At 38.4% G+C, this 17,058-nt stretch overlaps 2 protein-coding genes across 2 annotated transcripts; both read right to left on the reverse strand.

Moving 5' to 3' along the window:
* Window positions 1-1,299: 1,299 nt before the first annotated feature.
* On the reverse strand, window positions 1,300-4,494 carry LOC140944579 (uncharacterized). Its single transcript, XM_073393704.1, has 5 exons — window positions 4,233-4,494; window positions 3,929-4,012; window positions 3,553-3,711; window positions 3,030-3,116; window positions 1,300-1,725 (listed from the first exon to the last, which is right to left on the reverse strand). The coding sequence occupies exons 1-5, from the start codon at window positions 4,347-4,349 to the stop codon at window positions 1,570-1,572; spliced, it is 603 nt and encodes a 200-aa protein (XP_073249805.1). The 5' UTR covers window positions 4,350-4,494; the 3' UTR covers window positions 1,300-1,569.
* Window positions 4,495-4,715: 221 nt separating this feature from the next.
* LOC140944569 (ciliogenesis and planar polarity effector 2-like) lies at window positions 4,716-14,369 on the reverse strand. Its single transcript, XM_073393695.1, has 9 exons — window positions 14,167-14,369; window positions 13,947-14,069; window positions 12,038-12,102; window positions 11,501-11,590; window positions 10,656-10,708; window positions 10,345-10,372; window positions 9,538-9,594; window positions 8,967-9,113; window positions 4,716-7,572 (listed from the first exon to the last, which is right to left on the reverse strand). Exons 1-9 carry the CDS (start codon window positions 14,276-14,278, stop codon window positions 7,432-7,434), a joined length of 816 nt encoding a protein of 271 aa, XP_073249796.1. The 5' UTR covers window positions 14,279-14,369; the 3' UTR covers window positions 4,716-7,431.
* Window positions 14,370-17,058: the final 2,689 nt, after the last annotated feature.

Genomic DNA, 17,058 nt, shown 5'->3' on the forward strand with positions numbered 1-17,058 from the left:
AACAGTAAAGCAATAAAACAGTTTGTAAAGGGGTTCAAACAAAAAGGTGTAGAGTTTGTTTTACAGAAGCTTAAATAAGACTTGTAACAGTTTTATTAACTCAACCTCCAGATTTTATTGAGTGAGGTATTTACTTGTTACGACTGGATTTCATACTATATCAACTGTTGGGAAAATCCCACAAGTTCCACAAAATCTTGAGCTTCCCCAACCACTTGGGACCGTCGGGACAAACGAGGGAAATCAGAAGCGTCCTTTTTTCTTTACGTGTCCTTCTTGATGTCTGCGATGGCCGCTCATTTGCGACATTTGAGAGTTCAGTCGGGAAATCCCAAATGATCTGAGACATATAAACTTTATTCCCCAATTGTCCGAGGTTTTGCCAGTATCTAGGGACAATTAGAGTCTGCCCGAGGCGCCATTTGTCAACGTAAGATGAGGTTGGCTACAATATCATCTTTACCCCAAAATCCCAATGGCATCTGGGACATACTCTGGGATTGTCCCTTGGGAAATAAAAAAATCCCCGACCTTCGGGGATTTTCCCGGAGCGTAAAAACAATGTTTCAGCGCTATAACCAAACAACCGTGAATTACGCAACAAATAGCTGAACCATCTCCTTCAACCAGCTATAAATCCTTCATTGCTCAAAGAGGAGTTCTTAATGGCACAATGATATGGCTGTTGTATGGCCCTTTAGACTGGACAGTCGATACGACATTTTAATACGAGTATTAAATTTATACGCCTTGATATTGGCTTTTCCATGGGACCGATGTGGGGAATTTACCGAATACCTCTTTCACGTTCAGGGAAGATTTCATTCCAGACCGTCCTAACAAGCCTCAAGATTTTGGGGAATTAAGTAACACTTGAAAAAGCACAGCATTGGATTCCCTATACAGTCTCAGGTGTCAGCCTGTTTCGATAAAGTTTATTGATTTCAAACGATTAACCCGTGTCTCGCAGAATTAGTGTCCACAAAATTCATTTTCTCAAATGCTGAAAAATAAAGAGTGCTTTGTGAGAGACCTACTGAATATATGCTTAGGATAATGGGTAAAAAATGTGCAATCGTTCACGTCACGAATCCTATCCCACAAATCTCTGTGTCCCTTAGTCAGCGACCAGCACCGTTCGAGTTGGAAAGAAAACAAGTTTGGCACTAAATTCCACAGGGGGGGGGGGGGGGGGGGGGGGCTGAATAATTAAGGAGACTGACGGGACAGAAAAGCTAGTAAGGGGAGGGGGAGGGGCAGTGAGGACTGGACCAAGAACAGAGAACAACAATGCCGCAATAAAGTTACGAACCATCGGTTTATTTTATAAAACAACTTCGTCTATACACTTTTCTGTAGTTAATTTTGCATGTAAATATAATCGTCTACTTTGGCAAAGATGTTTTCAACTCTCCATTTGAAATATTGCGAGCTATGTTGTACTGTACACATTTAAGATATATTAGTACAATATGATATATAACATATATTACTTATTATATTAAATATTAACACAAGTAACGTTTTCTATAACTTTTTTTGCAACATTTTTTGTAGCTGAGATAACTTTTATTCAGAGAGTTTGCCAAGGTCCGTATCAAACTGCGTTAGTGCCTCCTGGAGAGTCCGCAAAACCACGTAGTTTCTGACTATATTTACGTCCGATTTCTTGATCTTCTCGCCATCGGTGTCTTCCCCACTCTCCATCTCTTCTTCGTAGAATTCCTGTAGGAATATAAAAAAAATCATTGGTAAATACATTGGTACAACCAAAATACAGTCGAACCTTCATTAAGCGGGCCAGTAATCAAAGTCTTAAACTACCGTATTTATTCGAATAAGCGCCCAACCTCGAATTAGCGCCCACCTCGAATAAGCGCCCATCCTAAAGGCAGAAAAAGTTAATAAGCTCCCAGCCTCGAATACGCGCCCACTCACAAGGTCCAAAAATTTAATAAGCGCCCAGGGCGGTTAATCGAATAAATACGGTAATAGTAGACGAGAATTGTAAATTAATAGCCACTGAATCATTTTGGGCAAGGGAGTAAGTAGACAGGCTGGTTGCAATGATGTTGAAAAAACAGTGACCCGATGATCGCAAGGGGATGGGAAATATCCTAGGGAGGTGTAGAATATCCTATACCCCACTGCCATAGAGTTTTAAAGAGATGTCGTCATAAAAAAATACATCTTGGAAATTATGGGATTTGTTTGGCCTACTTGCCAAAAACTAGCATTGTGGGGCAAATTGTCTCGAGACACTAGTCCCGTTTTGCTCTGATGACTCCATACAAATCCTTCTAAATTTGACTCCGTTCTTAGTGTTATGAACCGAGTCGAATTTAGAATGATTTGTATGGAGTCATCAGAGCATAACTGGGCTAATATCCCAAAGGAAATTTTCCCTGGAATGCTAATTGTTGCCAAGTAAGCCTTTGGATGTTGTTCTTCCATAATACCCCGAAAAATCCCGTAATTTTACAACGTTTATGACGTCATACCTTAAAGTGAACTCCCTGTCTCCCAGAGAGGCTCGCGTAATAGAAAAGACGTATTTCAACAGTCTGTCTCGGGATCCCTCGGGGGGGGGGGGGGGAGGGGAAACCCCTGGGAATTCTCGGTGGGGTTATGCCGCACTGTTCTCTAAATCCTGACCCGATTTCAGACCAGAAAGTGTTATTTTCCGCACCCGTTTTCAGACCAGACCTCTAAAATCCATACCCGTTTTCAGGCCTGGCCTTTAGGCAGAAATTATGTTATCATTACTTAGATTGGAGCGCAAACAAACAAATCCTTCAAATCCATTTCGAATTTGCATATTTCTCTTTCTTTCTTACTCATTTGGAATTGAAACGATAAATACGTTCATACGATGAGTTCCCTCAAAAACCATACTCGGTTCCAGACCAAAATGGGCAAAGTGTATTCCCGTTTTCAGACCAAAACGACGCAAAAACCTACCCCATGGGGGGGGGGGGACATACCTACATAGCTTATATAAGGGAGTACCCCCCGGATCTGAATCTTACCAAGAAATTCTTTGTTGCTTCGTTCAGTTTGTCCTTGAGATCATGTAAATCGTCTGGGAATGGGAAAGGAATCTCTTTATCTCTAAGCTGAAAAACATAAGGAATATATGATTCAAAAAATTAAGGGTTTGTTTGAAGCTAGGTAATAAAAACACACAAAAAAGAAAAAAAAACATAATCAGATAGAAAATATTCAATTTTCTATAGCTTAAAACGTTTATTTGTGTATTTATTTTCACCATCTGTATTCAGATGTCTATATATTTGTTTACATATTTCTACACGTTCTACTCATTCGGATTTCTACACATTTGCCTCGTGAAATTATGTGATCCAAATCAAGCCCTTGAACACGGCTTTTACGTTTAGTTGTTTTGTATAACCAAAATAGTCTGAATGTTTTTTTTTTGGTGTTCAGTCAACCCTATAATTCACTTTGAGGACTGGTCACGCAATGTGTTAAGTAATATTCGTGATCATGCGGTTTGTCACTATATTTATATAGAAGGACATTCAAACTTACCACTTTTTTCATTCGACTTGTGAGGGTAGATAAAATCGAATCCAATTCCTTGCTTAACGCTCTCACTTCTTCGTAAGGGGAGCTGTGGGCCAGTTCTACAGCGGCGTTGAATCTTTCAAATTTCTGTAGGTCGTCGCAAAAAAGCCCGACATTTGTCTCCTGAAAACGAAAATGAAATTGTGTTAATTTCACTTTTCTCATTTGTTGTTTCAAGCACATTTCAGTGAAAGGAAGCTCATCTAAGAAAACTTGATAACCCATTAGAAATCAAACATAAAGAAATTACAGAGCAAGAAACAAATAAAGCAACAGATTACATGTAATTGATTATCAATTGGAGAAATTTAAAATTATTTTATAACTGATCTTGTTTTACCCGGCTTATTCTTGAATCCGTAAGGTATTCCTCAAATTGTAAGCGGCCCAAGTTGTTCGTGACCTTTTCAGGTAGTTCGCGATTCTGAGGGAGAAAAACAATAAATTAGTACATTCATCAAACAAACTGCTACTAAACTCTTTAACAACAAATTAACATTTCTGTTGATTTAATAAAAGTTAAAATCAAGAGTAAATATCAACATGAAAATTCTGCCTTGTTCAACGAAAGTTGCTTTCTCTTGTCACTTCATAAATTGGAAATATATCCACTCGGTGCAGAAAAGTTAGAACATCTTCCTTACCATATTGTCTAGGAGAATCTTTTCGCATTTATACTGCCGCTCACCGGCTTGATCCCAGAGACTTTGTAGGTCGCGTTTTTCGGATTCTGAAATGTGTAGCTTCTTGTTGTCTCTCATGGTTGTTACAACTCTCTTAGATGAAATATCTTCCTTGCTTTGTGGCACAGTGACTGTTTGAATGTTTGAATGAGTTCTGCATCCACACACGCGGTATTTATTATGCACGGGTTACCGCTGGGATCGAGAGGGGAAAGCCCCAATGGTCATGAGATATATTTAAAAGTGAAAACTGAAACCTTTTAATAACCTGGAACGGAACAATATTAGACTGGTATTCTGGGAAAATAACCCAATTAGGGTGGAGCTACTTTTTATTGTACACATAACTTAGCGATGCAATTTGAAACACATGCAAGGGTGTTTCAGAGTCACGAAGTAGAATATATGCCCTCAGGGAATACTCTCATTCAAGAGCTTAACTAATTATTTAATTCCATTTTCAACTAATACCCCGGAATTTTGGCAGCAGCGACGCGTTTTGATTTCTCCGATCTTGATAGCGTCAATTTTAGCTTCCCGTGATTCCGAGAATAGTTAATCGATAGCGAGCCAATTTCAGTCACTTAACGAATCATATGATCTCACGTGCGCGTGCCTAAGTGCCCACTTTAAGAGAATGAAAGCTAGTAATTCTGTGAAAATAGTTTTTGTCCGGCTGTAAGATTAAAAAACAAGTTCAGCAAGGAGCTGGTTTAGCCGTTTTGACTGACAACACCGCCGTGATGGGTTCATTCATTCGATCGAGGTGTGGTATCATAAATCTACTTCCTGTTTTGAAAACAAGACCTCTTCGACGACCTCGTCGCGCCTGAGGAAAAGGAAGTGACGTTTGCTCGTCACGCCTATTTGTGATGTCACGCAAGGCTGAAAGGGAGTTCCACAGGTGACACGTACAGTACATATGTAAGAATGAAGAAACCAAGAAAAAAAGGAAGAATCAAGAGTTCTAGCCCTCTGCGTTCTGCATTATAGGCCCTCTCTGGCCAGAATACGAGGTAATACACAGCCAAAACTGGGAACTCTTAACCTTTGGCCGTGTTGACTCGTCTTCAATAGGCTTTGTGAAGGGTGCGTAAAAGGGAGGCCACTATATATTGAGATAGAGATTTAATCTCGCACAAATTCATTATAACTACTGAATATTACTGAGACTTTCAAACTGCACCCATTTTTAAGCACGATTTGTTTCGAGGCAAATGTTAAATTTGCGTCCGTTAAGCAAGAAAGATTTTGACCTGACCTCCAACAAGGAAGTGAAATTTGCGTCCTTTCGGGAGTACATAACGTTTGCAGGTGCGCCCCAGTTCCGGCTTATGCCGGGCCTCAAAAAAGCCACTTAGTCTTTGAATGTTAAAGGAACTTTGTATCTGCTCTGTTTACAATTGAGTCCCTTAATCAAGAACGTTTTTGACCTGGAATCCATCCAGAAAATAAGATTCGCGTCCCTCGGGAGTCCATGACATAAAGATATAACGCCTGAATTCCGGCTTATGCCAGGACTCAAGTAGACTCAATTAGGCCTCTGAGTCTTCGGATGCTACAGGAACTTTGCATCTGCTCTGTTAAGATTTGAGTGCGGTAAACAAGAAAGTTTTTGATCTGACCTCTATCAAAGAAGGAAAATTTGCGTCCTTAGGGAGTGCATAACATTTGCCGGGCACGCCTCGATTCCGGCTTACGCTAGGAATCAATTAGACTTCACAAAGTACTTCTAAGAAGGAAGATGAACATAAAAATATAAAAAATCCAACACGGTCGAAACTTTCCTTACGAAAACCTCTTTAGCATAGACAGTTCTCTGTGTCCCAAAGATACCAAACTTCACATGATATCTCTACCTCAATAATATAGATAGACAACTCTGTAAAACGGATACTTGGTTATTCAATTAAGGTCCGTTTTAAAGCGGTGAATTTTAACTAAAGTAGCAAAAAATATGTACATTTGGTTGTTCTTGGTAAATATTACAGGGCAGCTAAAGAATTCATGTGTATGCTGTGTGTTTTTTATAAAAGACTAAAGTGTAACCTATTCTCTTGTTTATCCATTGAAATTAACAAAGATCCGTCTTAATGGAGGGGAAGGAAGAATGAGGAAGAAGTTTGTACAAGTCGGAAAGATAAAGCAAAATTTCAAAAAACTATAGAGTAAAATAGAAGAGTGACAAAGAACAACTGATTGAACTCAGAATTGGCTGCAAGGCGAGTCAGTGTATTTCATTTTTCTAGTTAAAAATAGAAAACGTGAAAAATCATGATTGATTTGTCGAGAGTAAGCTGGTATCATGACAATTTCTCTCTCGTTTTGTTCATTTCAGTTTAGGAATACAGCATCATATTCCAGAACGCATAAGTTTTCGATTCCTATTAAGGATATGATGCTAGGAATTTCTTTGCAATGAAAATAGAAGCAAGTCCAATCCAAACGCACCTCAATAATGAGAAGCTCGTATGTATTATGGCACGTGCACTGCGTGAACTGCTTTCCTCATAGCCTCCGCGCAGGCTCACTTGCTTGTTCGGGGAAATAAAATGTTGGAAGCCGCCATCGAGCAAGAAAATGGAAAGTCCACCGCCAAAATTTTCCCCGAAATAGCACGAGTGAGCCTGCTCGCAGGCTACCTTAATAATTTCGAAAACGCTGAAGATTTAACACCCATCCGAGTTATCGGATACTAAAGGAAATTTTCATCTGCTCTATTGAGCTTGCAACGCACACAGTTATCTTGGAAGCGAAGAAGAACTTGAAATATTGTTTTGGTGAAATAGAAAGACACCAAACTACAAAGGATTCAGAATAGTCTAGTTCGGAGAAGAGCAGGGTAACATGGGGTAAACTTGAGTGGTTTAGGCTTCACTCTTTAAGAGGAAGAAGGCATGGCGTATGCCCCTTTCTCCTTCTGCGAAAGATCGCAATTCCTTAATTCAAGATAATTCAAAAGTGAGTTAAGTTCTGTGTGAAATATTCCCAAAGCCCCACCGACTTCCGACTTTTTACTATAGCGATTTATGGCAGGCATAAAAAATTTCTGTCTTTAAGCTCACGTTACAGCCAAAACCTGAAACTCGAGCCATCCTTGCTGTAATCCACTTCTCCGTGGTTGAACTTCTACATTCAAACCCTTTAATCCCGCATCCCGTCAAATGTAAATCTTGAACTCCGCAGAACCACGTGAAGCGCCAGAGGAATGCCGGGATATTTGCTTCTTCCCGGAAGCTGCTGTCACCTGATCTCGTTGCCATAGCAACTCTGCCAAAGAGTTCAGGAACGGTGCAATATCCTAAAAATGTCAATAGAGTTTTCGCTTCGTTTCCTCAATTACCAGATCACGTGAGAGCAGACTCAGTTATTAGTTAGCCTGCTCGCACGCACTTGTTATACCAGGAAGGACAAGAAAGATACCCGTGAGAATTTCACGTGATTTGTAATGGGTTATTATTAATTGCAGACTATACATATAAAGTCAGTTATTTCTATATTTTTGATTAAAGACTTAGAGTATGGCAGTCACGTTAGGGTTCTTATGGGCCTTTGCCAAGATCGACGCCTACAGTCATTTTACAGTTTTAATTTTGATCTCGTGATTGAAGTTTAAAACGACTAGTCAAATGACAACTGAAGAACAAAAAGAACCAGAACGGTGAAGACAACAAGAACAAGAACTGCGCAAAAAAGGGATCTTGAGCAAAAACAACGCCTCTACGCGTGCTTTTGAAGCAAGATATATGGTTCCGCCGTTATCTCTGGAAAACGAAAGCGTTAAATGACCTACTAGCCTGCGCGGCTGGGGGAATTGGTCATGCGCTTGTAAGAGTGTTTGCGGCGAGGCCGCCATTCTCGCGGCTTTGCCGTGAGAAGCGAGCGCCGAAGGCGCGAGGGATTTTAAAGCGCTTCCTACCCATTCTCCGGACGGCTTCGTAGTTTCTTTACCACAACTTTTCCCACGCTAAATAACAACCCCACCGACTACGCAGGCTATAAATGAAAAATTAAAGATTTCATGGATAGGATGAACACACGACTGAACTAAGTATTATCTTCTCTTAGTAACTGAGCTTAATTAACGTCCTCATGACTTACAAAGGCTTCGCCAACAAGAACCAATTAAAGAACTTAAGAAAATTAAAAGGTGATCCACTACTTCACTCCAAATAAGTGAGTTATGGTCAAACAAAACATCGTTGTAACAATTCATTCTGACCCTGACGAAGGGTTGGCGTTCGAAACGTCACTGCCTTTCGACTATCTGTACTTTGACCGAACTGCAGTCTAAATCTATGAACAATTAACTTAATTAACGGAACGCTATTGATTCTTTTTTGCGCAATGCAACTCGGCTAAGGAATAACCGACGCAGTACTTACACATGGTACTGTTCATGGTTCTGTAATTTACAAAAAGGAATAACAGAGTTTTAAGTTGGCCTCAGTGGAGTGAAGGGAATAATTGACCCTTCAAGCCCTACGGGTGATCAGCGTCAAATTTTCCCTTGTAATATCAATGCCTTGTAAAACAGAGTGGTCATGAGAATTACGGACATGATCACACAAGATGAATTTGATTGAGATTTCATCAACTACTCCCCACAACTTCTGTAGGAAATGAATATGGGCAACAAATGAGAATTCAAATTTTGAACTCAGGTTTTAAAGGCTTAACGCTTATCTGACTTACCGTAATCCCCGACCGGCCGTCCAAACCTCTACCATCAGCCGTTCTCTGACCGGTCACATTCGCTATTCTGAGTACAGGGACCTGCCACTGATCCTCAAACTCTCTTATTTCTTGTTCTGTAAAATCGCTGTTCAAAATTTGGTCAAGTTTGGTACATGTTAAGGTGCAATATTAACAAAAACCTTTCGGCGTTGTGAGGTCTCACTCGTGTTAACTGTTAATCGTAAAAAACACAGTCAAGGGTTGAAAATTTTTTTGCACTCACAAGTTTTACTATTGAAGATGTCAAGGTGACAAACAAACAAAAAAACAACCCATCAAACAACAAAAACAACAACAAATGAAAATGGGCGATATTCTTATACCTATTTAAGTCATCTGGAATTTTTTCCCTGTTTGAAAAATAAGGCTCGGAATTTTGACTTTTCAAGACTTTCTGTTGAATGCTTTACGGTCAATGACCATTCGTTATGACATTAAAGACTTTCTTAAAACGTAACGGCCCTCAGGAGAGACCGGAGTACTGTCTTTTTCTTCTCATTATTCATACGTAAGAACATTTGAAAGGATATCTAGTGGCAACAGCTATTTGCAGAATCTTGTCACCTTCATCCAGAATACGATTTATCTGCATATAGTGTGAAAACATAATTGTTAGTAGTCAAGATCTATCTGAAGGAATATCCACTCGGACCGAATTAGCCATTTTGGTTGCGCCTGTGACCGCATCGGTTTGTGTAGAAATGCATTCTGGGACTAATCTGAGGACAAATTTTGACACAGTCTACGGCTCAACCTCGTAGCAGCCACTGAAATGAAGCGCTGGCTTCCCAAAGCCTGTACCCGGCATAGTACAGTTCGACAATACCGGCCGAGTCTCTTGTACGACCACAAATTAGCAAATTTTGCCAAATAAATTTGCATTTGCAGTCCAGTTATAGTAAAATATATGGAAAAGAACCTTCATATAACGAAACCTCGTTATAGCCAACAAATGTGCCAGTCTCTTGGCAGTCGTTATATCGCTACCCAGATCTGGGTGGTACTAAACTGCGAGCAGTCTCTCATTTTTCTTTGCAAAGTTACTACACGCAAAACCGCGATAAACGAGGTTTGCAATCGCACTGGATGAGATCAATAACTAGACGGATTTTAAGGGAAAAGGCGGACTGCAAGCAGTCTAGGGTGGTATTTTTGATTTGTTGAAGCAAATTTGCCTTGTGGCACGACCAATCAGAAGCACTTCAGATCTACGTAGTAAGACGTCATCAAAGTGGAATTTCTGCGCTGATTCATTTCACAGGGAACCCAGTGGTGGCTTTGACAAATGTCGGTTGTTTTCTCCGGGTGTAAAATTAATGTTTTTTTCTCCATTTACCTGATTTGGTAAGTCATCAAAACTGCCCCTGTGAAAAAAGGTAATAATAAAACAGCTGTGCGAATTCAGGCTTTGACAGAATACAAAACACATGAAAAATAAACTTTCGTTTCGCTTTGGAACAAAGTACTATACCTATCAGATTTCTATTTCTGGTACACTGTATGTGCACAAAGTTAACTTTGCAGAAAATGCTATTTAACCTTCAGATCATTTCTATTCATTTTTACCCTCAATAACTCAAACATTTCAATTTCCCTAGAAGGTCCAAGTTATCGGTAGTCGACTGTATTATCAAAGAGGAAACATACCTGTCAGTAAATGAAAACAGGAAAAGTGCTGCATCAGCTTTTTCTTTGAGTGCCTGTGGATTGAAAACAACTAAAAAAATCAAGGTAGACTGCAAAACATCCCGTATTTTTGCATGTTCAAGCACACGCAAGCTGTTAAACAAAAGGTCTGGAGCGAGGCTGAAAATGGAGAGCAAAACTGGGGACGGGCATGCGAGGCTCACACACTTCGTGCATGTGAGACTCTTCAGCTATGCTAAAACACCGACTGTTTTGCAGTCTAAACTCAAGGGGCTGTTTTAAGGGTTTATCTTTTAATAGTGTCTTTAAAAGAAATAAAATTAACAAAAAAATATTACACTTTGACTCAAATAGACAAGCAAAGGGTAATTAACATCACCATGGCAACAGCTCAGCTACAGGTACACTTGAAAATGGCCTCTAAAAGTTTCCTAAACATACTGTGCCTCTGATTAAGTATCTGGCAGTTTGTTTTTTTTTTTCTCATTTTGTTTGTCTGTTTGTTTGTTAGAGGGCACCTTCAATTTTTTATTATCTTTTGTGTTGTGAATTATGAAGAAACAACAATTTGTTTTCAAAACTGAGGTTGTTTGTAGGTAAGAAAGTAAAAAGAAATGCAGAGCTTATTATTTTGTCTGTAAGTCTTAGAAGTAAAAGAATACTAAACAGCACTTTTATGACAAAAATGGGGTTGATCATGGGTTAAATTTTTATCAAAAAAAAGATTTTTGTTTTAGAGATTTATACCATGTCTCCACAAGTAATATGCTAAATGAAATAATAAATTATTATTTCATATGTATATTATTTAAATTTAATGTTCTCTCAAGTATTTTAATTCTTACCGGCAAAATATGATCATATTTTCTGACAGCATGTTCACCACAATCCCAAAACTGAAGCTTGAACATAACAACTTTCTGGCTCTCTTTCAACTGAAACAGGCAAAATTGTAAATACATTGTAATAAGCAAATTAATCCTTTTGTTGACAGCAGCGATTATGAAAACAAACAAATTTCAAGGGTATAAATTGAAGTCTAAGGAAGGAGCTTTTTGAAGCAAAAGGATTTAGAAAGCAAACAGAAGGGAGAGATGCTGTTGCTATCTCTTCTGAAAGTTTTCAAAGAAATCTCCACTGAGAGAGTTAGCTAAAATTGTCAAAGAAACTTTGAGAGAAGTCAGTAAACTCTGAATAAAAAAAACAGCCTTGTTTTTTTTTTTTAACAAAACACTTGAAAATGTCTTGCCATTTGGGAATAGTTCTGCTTTGATTAAGTCTTGATGTTTGGAGAAACAAAACTGTATGACAACTGTCTGCAAAGAGCAATCTTGAGTTACCTCCTAATTGTCGTTCATCATATTCTTTGATAGTAAAAATACCTTTGCTGGCCAGTAGACAACTGAGGTTTGAATGCCCGGGGTTTCTACATGAATGCGGGGAATTTCTGCATCAAAACAGAGCAGATAATAATATTAGTTCTAACCACTTGTGATTTCTGGGTTGAATAAGGATTACTTAGTATTAAACAACATCATTTTCATTTTCATTCAGTAACATAGTTTAATGCAACTAGAGGTGAAAGGCCTAGAAATGTTTTGTTGACTGTGACTAAAGATATTTAAATGGTTCTATTAAATTTGCGCTAGTGCTCTAAAACCCATAAAAAATAACGTAATGATATCCATGACTATCTAAAATCTTTATGCTATATCTAAATGTTGCAAAAAAGTCACAAAAAGAAAAGTCATTATATGGGGAAGCCTACAAATTTAATGCACCAGTCTCTTTGCTCCTCCTCCTCTCTTTGCTGCTTGGGATGTTTCTCAGGAGAGATGTCTACATCTCATCCATAGAAATCCGATACAAATCAGAGCTCCTGATTAAATTCCAGACAGATTTTACATCACAAGTATGGAATTTCTGTCCCTGAGATGCAGACGTCACCCCTGCAAAATGTACCCATTCGCGAGAAACAAGGAGAGATGGCTATATTCTCAGGCTCTATGTGGGGCAAACCGAATTGGAACTTGATTCACTCAGACTTTTTATAACCAGTCTAATCACTACGTAAAAACTCAGGAGTCACGCAGCAGTTGGCTGGTGTTCATCGGCTGTTCAGTGCTGCCTTCAGAAGTCCAACACCATCTCGAGTTTTAAAAGATCACTTAAGACGTACTTGTTTACTAAATTCAGTAATAACGGATCATTGTTTTTATAGATTTGTATATATTGCGTTAGTTTTAATTTTTCCCTTTTTTTTAATCATTATGAATAAAATGGTTTAATAGTTGCTTTAGTTTTAATTTTTTCCTTTTTTACTCATTGTAAATATCAGAGGATATGGTGGTAAATTGGTAAATATTTTTCAATAATGTTGTTTATATGACTGTAAAGCGCCTTGAACATAGGATAAGAGCCCTATAGAAATAAAGTTATTATTATTATTGTTATTATTATTATTTAATCACAACATAGTGATATATGTAATGAAGTATGACCTATTGTTTCACCCCTGCCAGAGTGTATGTGAGTGTGAGAGAGGTAAGGGGAAGGAGCAAGTGGCTTAAAATTAATGTCCTGTTCATCTGTATCCAATTTCCACAATTCCTCCATAAGAGAGTAGGGGAATTTTATATAACACCAATATTTGAGTGAGGGCCGGGGGTGGGTGTCAGCAAGGTACAAATCCTTCTGTTGAGAAAGTATAGCTCTTCTTGAAAAGCTTATTTGTACTGTACACATACAAGGCTGCAAATAACTTTGCTTTCTAGAAAGGACACAATAATGTCTAATCAGGTCACCATTGAAGTCAGACACCACTAAAAAGCTGTCGGACATACATGGTATCAACTTCAAATTTTTAAATACATGTAATACGCAGATGGTCCGCTAAAAAGAGGTAATTGTTCATGGTATTGGGCCACTCCATTTAACAGAAAACACCCCCTATGGATGAGACTTTTCTGAGGGGAGCACCAAAAGTCATTTCTTAGGGTGTGGCCAAAAAGCACCCTTATATCTTGGATATATTTCTGAGCGGTATGCAAATGAAAAATTCCTTCTTTCTATAAGAGGAAAGAAAACACAGGTTATTTGTGAAGGGGGAGAGGGTTGTGTCAGTACTTTCGATTTTCTTTCTTTTTTCGACGAGGGTATAAGTCAACTCACGTAAGCCATTGGGGGTATGGGATGGCCCATTTAATCTGTATGAGGTCAAAATGCCCAACTACCCTGAGGATTTTGTTAATTTGTTAAATTTTTTTTTTGGACAAAGTCTGTCCATTTTACCTTGTCCTAGAAGCTTAGCCACTGTACTGGTCTTTCCAACAGCAGGCTTGCCAGTTAAAATAATCTTATAGGATACAGTCTCTATATTTAGCTGTGGTGGAAGACTGGGTGTTTCAAGCACTCCTGAAAACAAAGAAAAAATGTTTTTATATTGCATGCTAGTTTTCCAAACTAACTCTTAGTAATAACTTTAGAATCGGGAATAGATTGATTTCCTCACCAAACATTTTTCTTCTGTTTCGATGCAAAATCCCTCCCAAAAACTCGCGTCCTTCCGCGGTTTCTTGCCATTTGAACTGAATTATAGAACCTCTTGCTTTATACCTTGCCATTTTATAAGAGATTATGAGTTTTTTGCTCAAAGAACTGGGACAGTTTACAAACTATTCGCATGCATGTTTTTACCGCCATCTTGGAATGTTTGCGCATGACACAAAGCAGTCAGTTGCTGGAAAAAATGCACTGCAGTATCTAGTCTTTCCCAGTCTTCCTCAAAATGGGTAACGCAACGAACGAAAGTAAAGTTTTCGCCCGAAGGATCGGAAAGAATACAAATTAGCTCAAGGATTATTATTATATTGGACGCAATAATCGTGGACAGATTGGCCCTTAGGTGCCGCCGAAAGCTGATGTAGCAGATGAATGCAAAATATGAGGAATCGGAAAGAAATTACTGCGAGTCGTGTTACCTAATTTTGCTTGGCGCCAAAATTTTGAGTGTGTCGAGTTGCAGCACGTAGGTACGTGGGTTTGTTATGTTTTGTTTGCTTGATTTTAGGGAAAATAAACATTCTCTCTTCATGATCCTTGAAGGTCGTAAAGCGTGATTTGACAAATAAGTCGTTTGATTTAATGAACTCGTGTAGATCAATCATATTGTATGTGATGAAAAATATCGAGTTTGCCGATTTCACTAAGCTTTATAGGCTTTTAAAAACATCGATGTTTCAATACTCAGAATGTAAAGGATTTTTTCAAGGCTTAGGAAGATCTACTCGATTGCCTTAATGTGTCATTTATGGCTACACAATTTTCTCTAGCAACCAAAAAACTTCTGTAAAAAAACCTCTGTACATGTACTGTACATATAAGCTTAAAGCTGGAGCTTATATTTTTTCAAATAAGCTAACAGCTGGATTCTGTGATTAAAGCTTATCGTCACTATACACTGACATTCGATAATTCCATTTCTTGTTCAATCTTTCGACTGCCTTCGATAATCTTCCAAAGACTTTCTTTTCCTAAGACATCACATTGCATTCAAATGACTGTCCTTTGAGCCATAGAATAATTAAATTTATATTCAAATGTCTTCTTTGAGGCAATTTACAAACTCGTGATGATCAAGCATGTAATTTTAATATAGTTTGCAGATTACCATAATCACAGATGTTATGGAAGCAATTTGCAAGATAATTTTTCTCTGATATCTGACTGGAAATAAATTGAAACGAGTAATTGGCATTTTTTTAAACCTATTTTGATGACAAAGTCTTGTCAACTTGTCAGTTCAGTTACTATGACTACTAATACATATCCCAAGCATTCCTCTCAGTGTTCTGCAGAGAAATAGAAACTACAATATATCCTGTCCCCTGCAGTATTTAATTTGCCTATTTCAAATTCCATTTACTAAGGTCAACCCTTCACTGCATAATTTTGAAATAAATGAATTTCATGATTTTGAAGAAAGCTGATTTTCTATTATTGATAGCTACACCATAAGAAAACCCAGAAGTGTCTTCATGCCCAGTAAAGTGCCATTTCAGGTGGTTTACTGTTCCAGCTCTGATGATAACCATCGTGAAAAAGAACTAGAGGTTTGTGTTAGTTTTTTTCATAGTTTTTAGTGGCAGTACTAGCCATGCAGGAATTGGAGCCTTGTGTAAATTAAAAGCAAATCCAAATTCAAGCGCATACAAGTGTCGGTGCAAGGCCATATCCACATTGAACTAAAGGCCACTGCAATATTGTGCACTTGTGTTTATGCTACTTGCAGGGTTAAGTCTAGAAAATACTATAGCCATTCCCCTATGGATAGTTTTTTCTAATCCTCCATCCCTCCTCAGAATTTCAGTTTACAATGTATATTATGTACATGTAGGACCTCCCCCACCCCCTCAGAGATTTCTATATGACCCTCTATGGGGTGGATGTGGTTATTTCCTGCAGTGGTAGACAAAACACTGACTTAGTCCATTCACCATTTTGCACATCTCCCATCACACATCTTATTAACCTCCCCGCAACATTTTCCATGACCTTTGTTATTAATTTCTCCTGGGAAATGCAGTGTCCCAAGAGAAATTGAAGACAATGCTCATTGGGCAAACAAGGTGTGTGCACATGGTAGATGGACTATCCTGATGAACTACCCTGATGATGTGAACTATGTTTTTAACAGATTATAATGAATCATGGTAGGTACATGAAGAAGCTACCAGAAAATATATTCAAACCATAGTCCATCGGAGAAGTGCAGCCTGGGGATCATTGTTTTGTCTAATACCATTTTCTGGAATATGGAATCACATAATGATTGTGAAAGTTCCAGAAAAAAAGTTGAAATTCAATAACAAAATTAAATTCTCATGCCCACTGTAGAGTTACACTATAACAGAATAATTTCCTGTGAGACCCAAATGACAGACCATGGTACAGTGCTGGATGTTCAAAAGGTGGATATGTAGCTCTATCTGATGGATAAATTACTATCCAGAGGATATATATTAGGAAAACGGATTGCTTTATCCACATTGGTTTTTTAATACTATCTATCTTTTGAACAACTTGGGCCAGATGGTAAAGCTAATCATGGATTCCTCTTGCCCTCATGGTCTCTGAGTCAATAGCCCATTCGGCCTTTGGCCTCATGGGCTATTGACTCAGAGCCCATTGACCCAGGACCCATTGAGGGCTTGAGGAATAATTGTTAATTATTACAGTGATTTTTATTATTTTACTTTGTAGTCGCACAGTCCCACAACAAAAGGATGGCAGTCTTCAAGGCAAGAATAACATACAGGATGATGTGTCATTAAATTCATTTTATGTGTTTTTAATATGTAATTGTAATCTAATAACAGAACATTGTCTTCCTTTTGTCAGATTT

Source organism: Porites lutea, chromosome 1, assembly GCF_958299795.1.
Source record: "Porites lutea chromosome 1, jaPorLute2.1, whole genome shotgun sequence".
Taxonomy (NCBI): Eukaryota; Metazoa; Cnidaria; class Anthozoa; order Scleractinia; family Poritidae; genus Porites; species Porites lutea.

Coding starts and splice junctions, on each gene's coding strand:
- LOC140944579 (XM_073393704.1), bottom strand. CDS start 4,349: ATGAGAGACAACAAGAAGCTACACATTTCAGAATCCGAAAAACGCGAC. Junction 4,013..4,232: donor AGATTCTCCTAGACAATATG/GTAAGGAAGATG, acceptor TTTCTCCCTCAG/AATCGCGAACTACCTGAAAA. Junction 3,117..3,552: donor CAAGTCGAATGAAAAAAGTG/GTAAGTTTGAAT, acceptor TATGTTTTTCAG/CTTAGAGATAAAGAGATTCC.
- LOC140944569 (XM_073393695.1), bottom strand. CDS start 14,278: ATGGCAAGGTATAAAGCAAGAGGTTCTATAATTCAGTTCAAATGGCAA. Junction 11,591..12,037: donor TTGTCTACTGGCCAGCAAAG/GTATTTTTACTA, acceptor TGCCTGTTTCAG/TTGAAAGAGAGCCAGAAAGT. Junction 10,373..10,655: donor CTGTTTTCATTTACTGACAG/GTATGTTTCCTC, acceptor CTTTTTTCACAG/GGGCAGTTTTGATGACTTAC.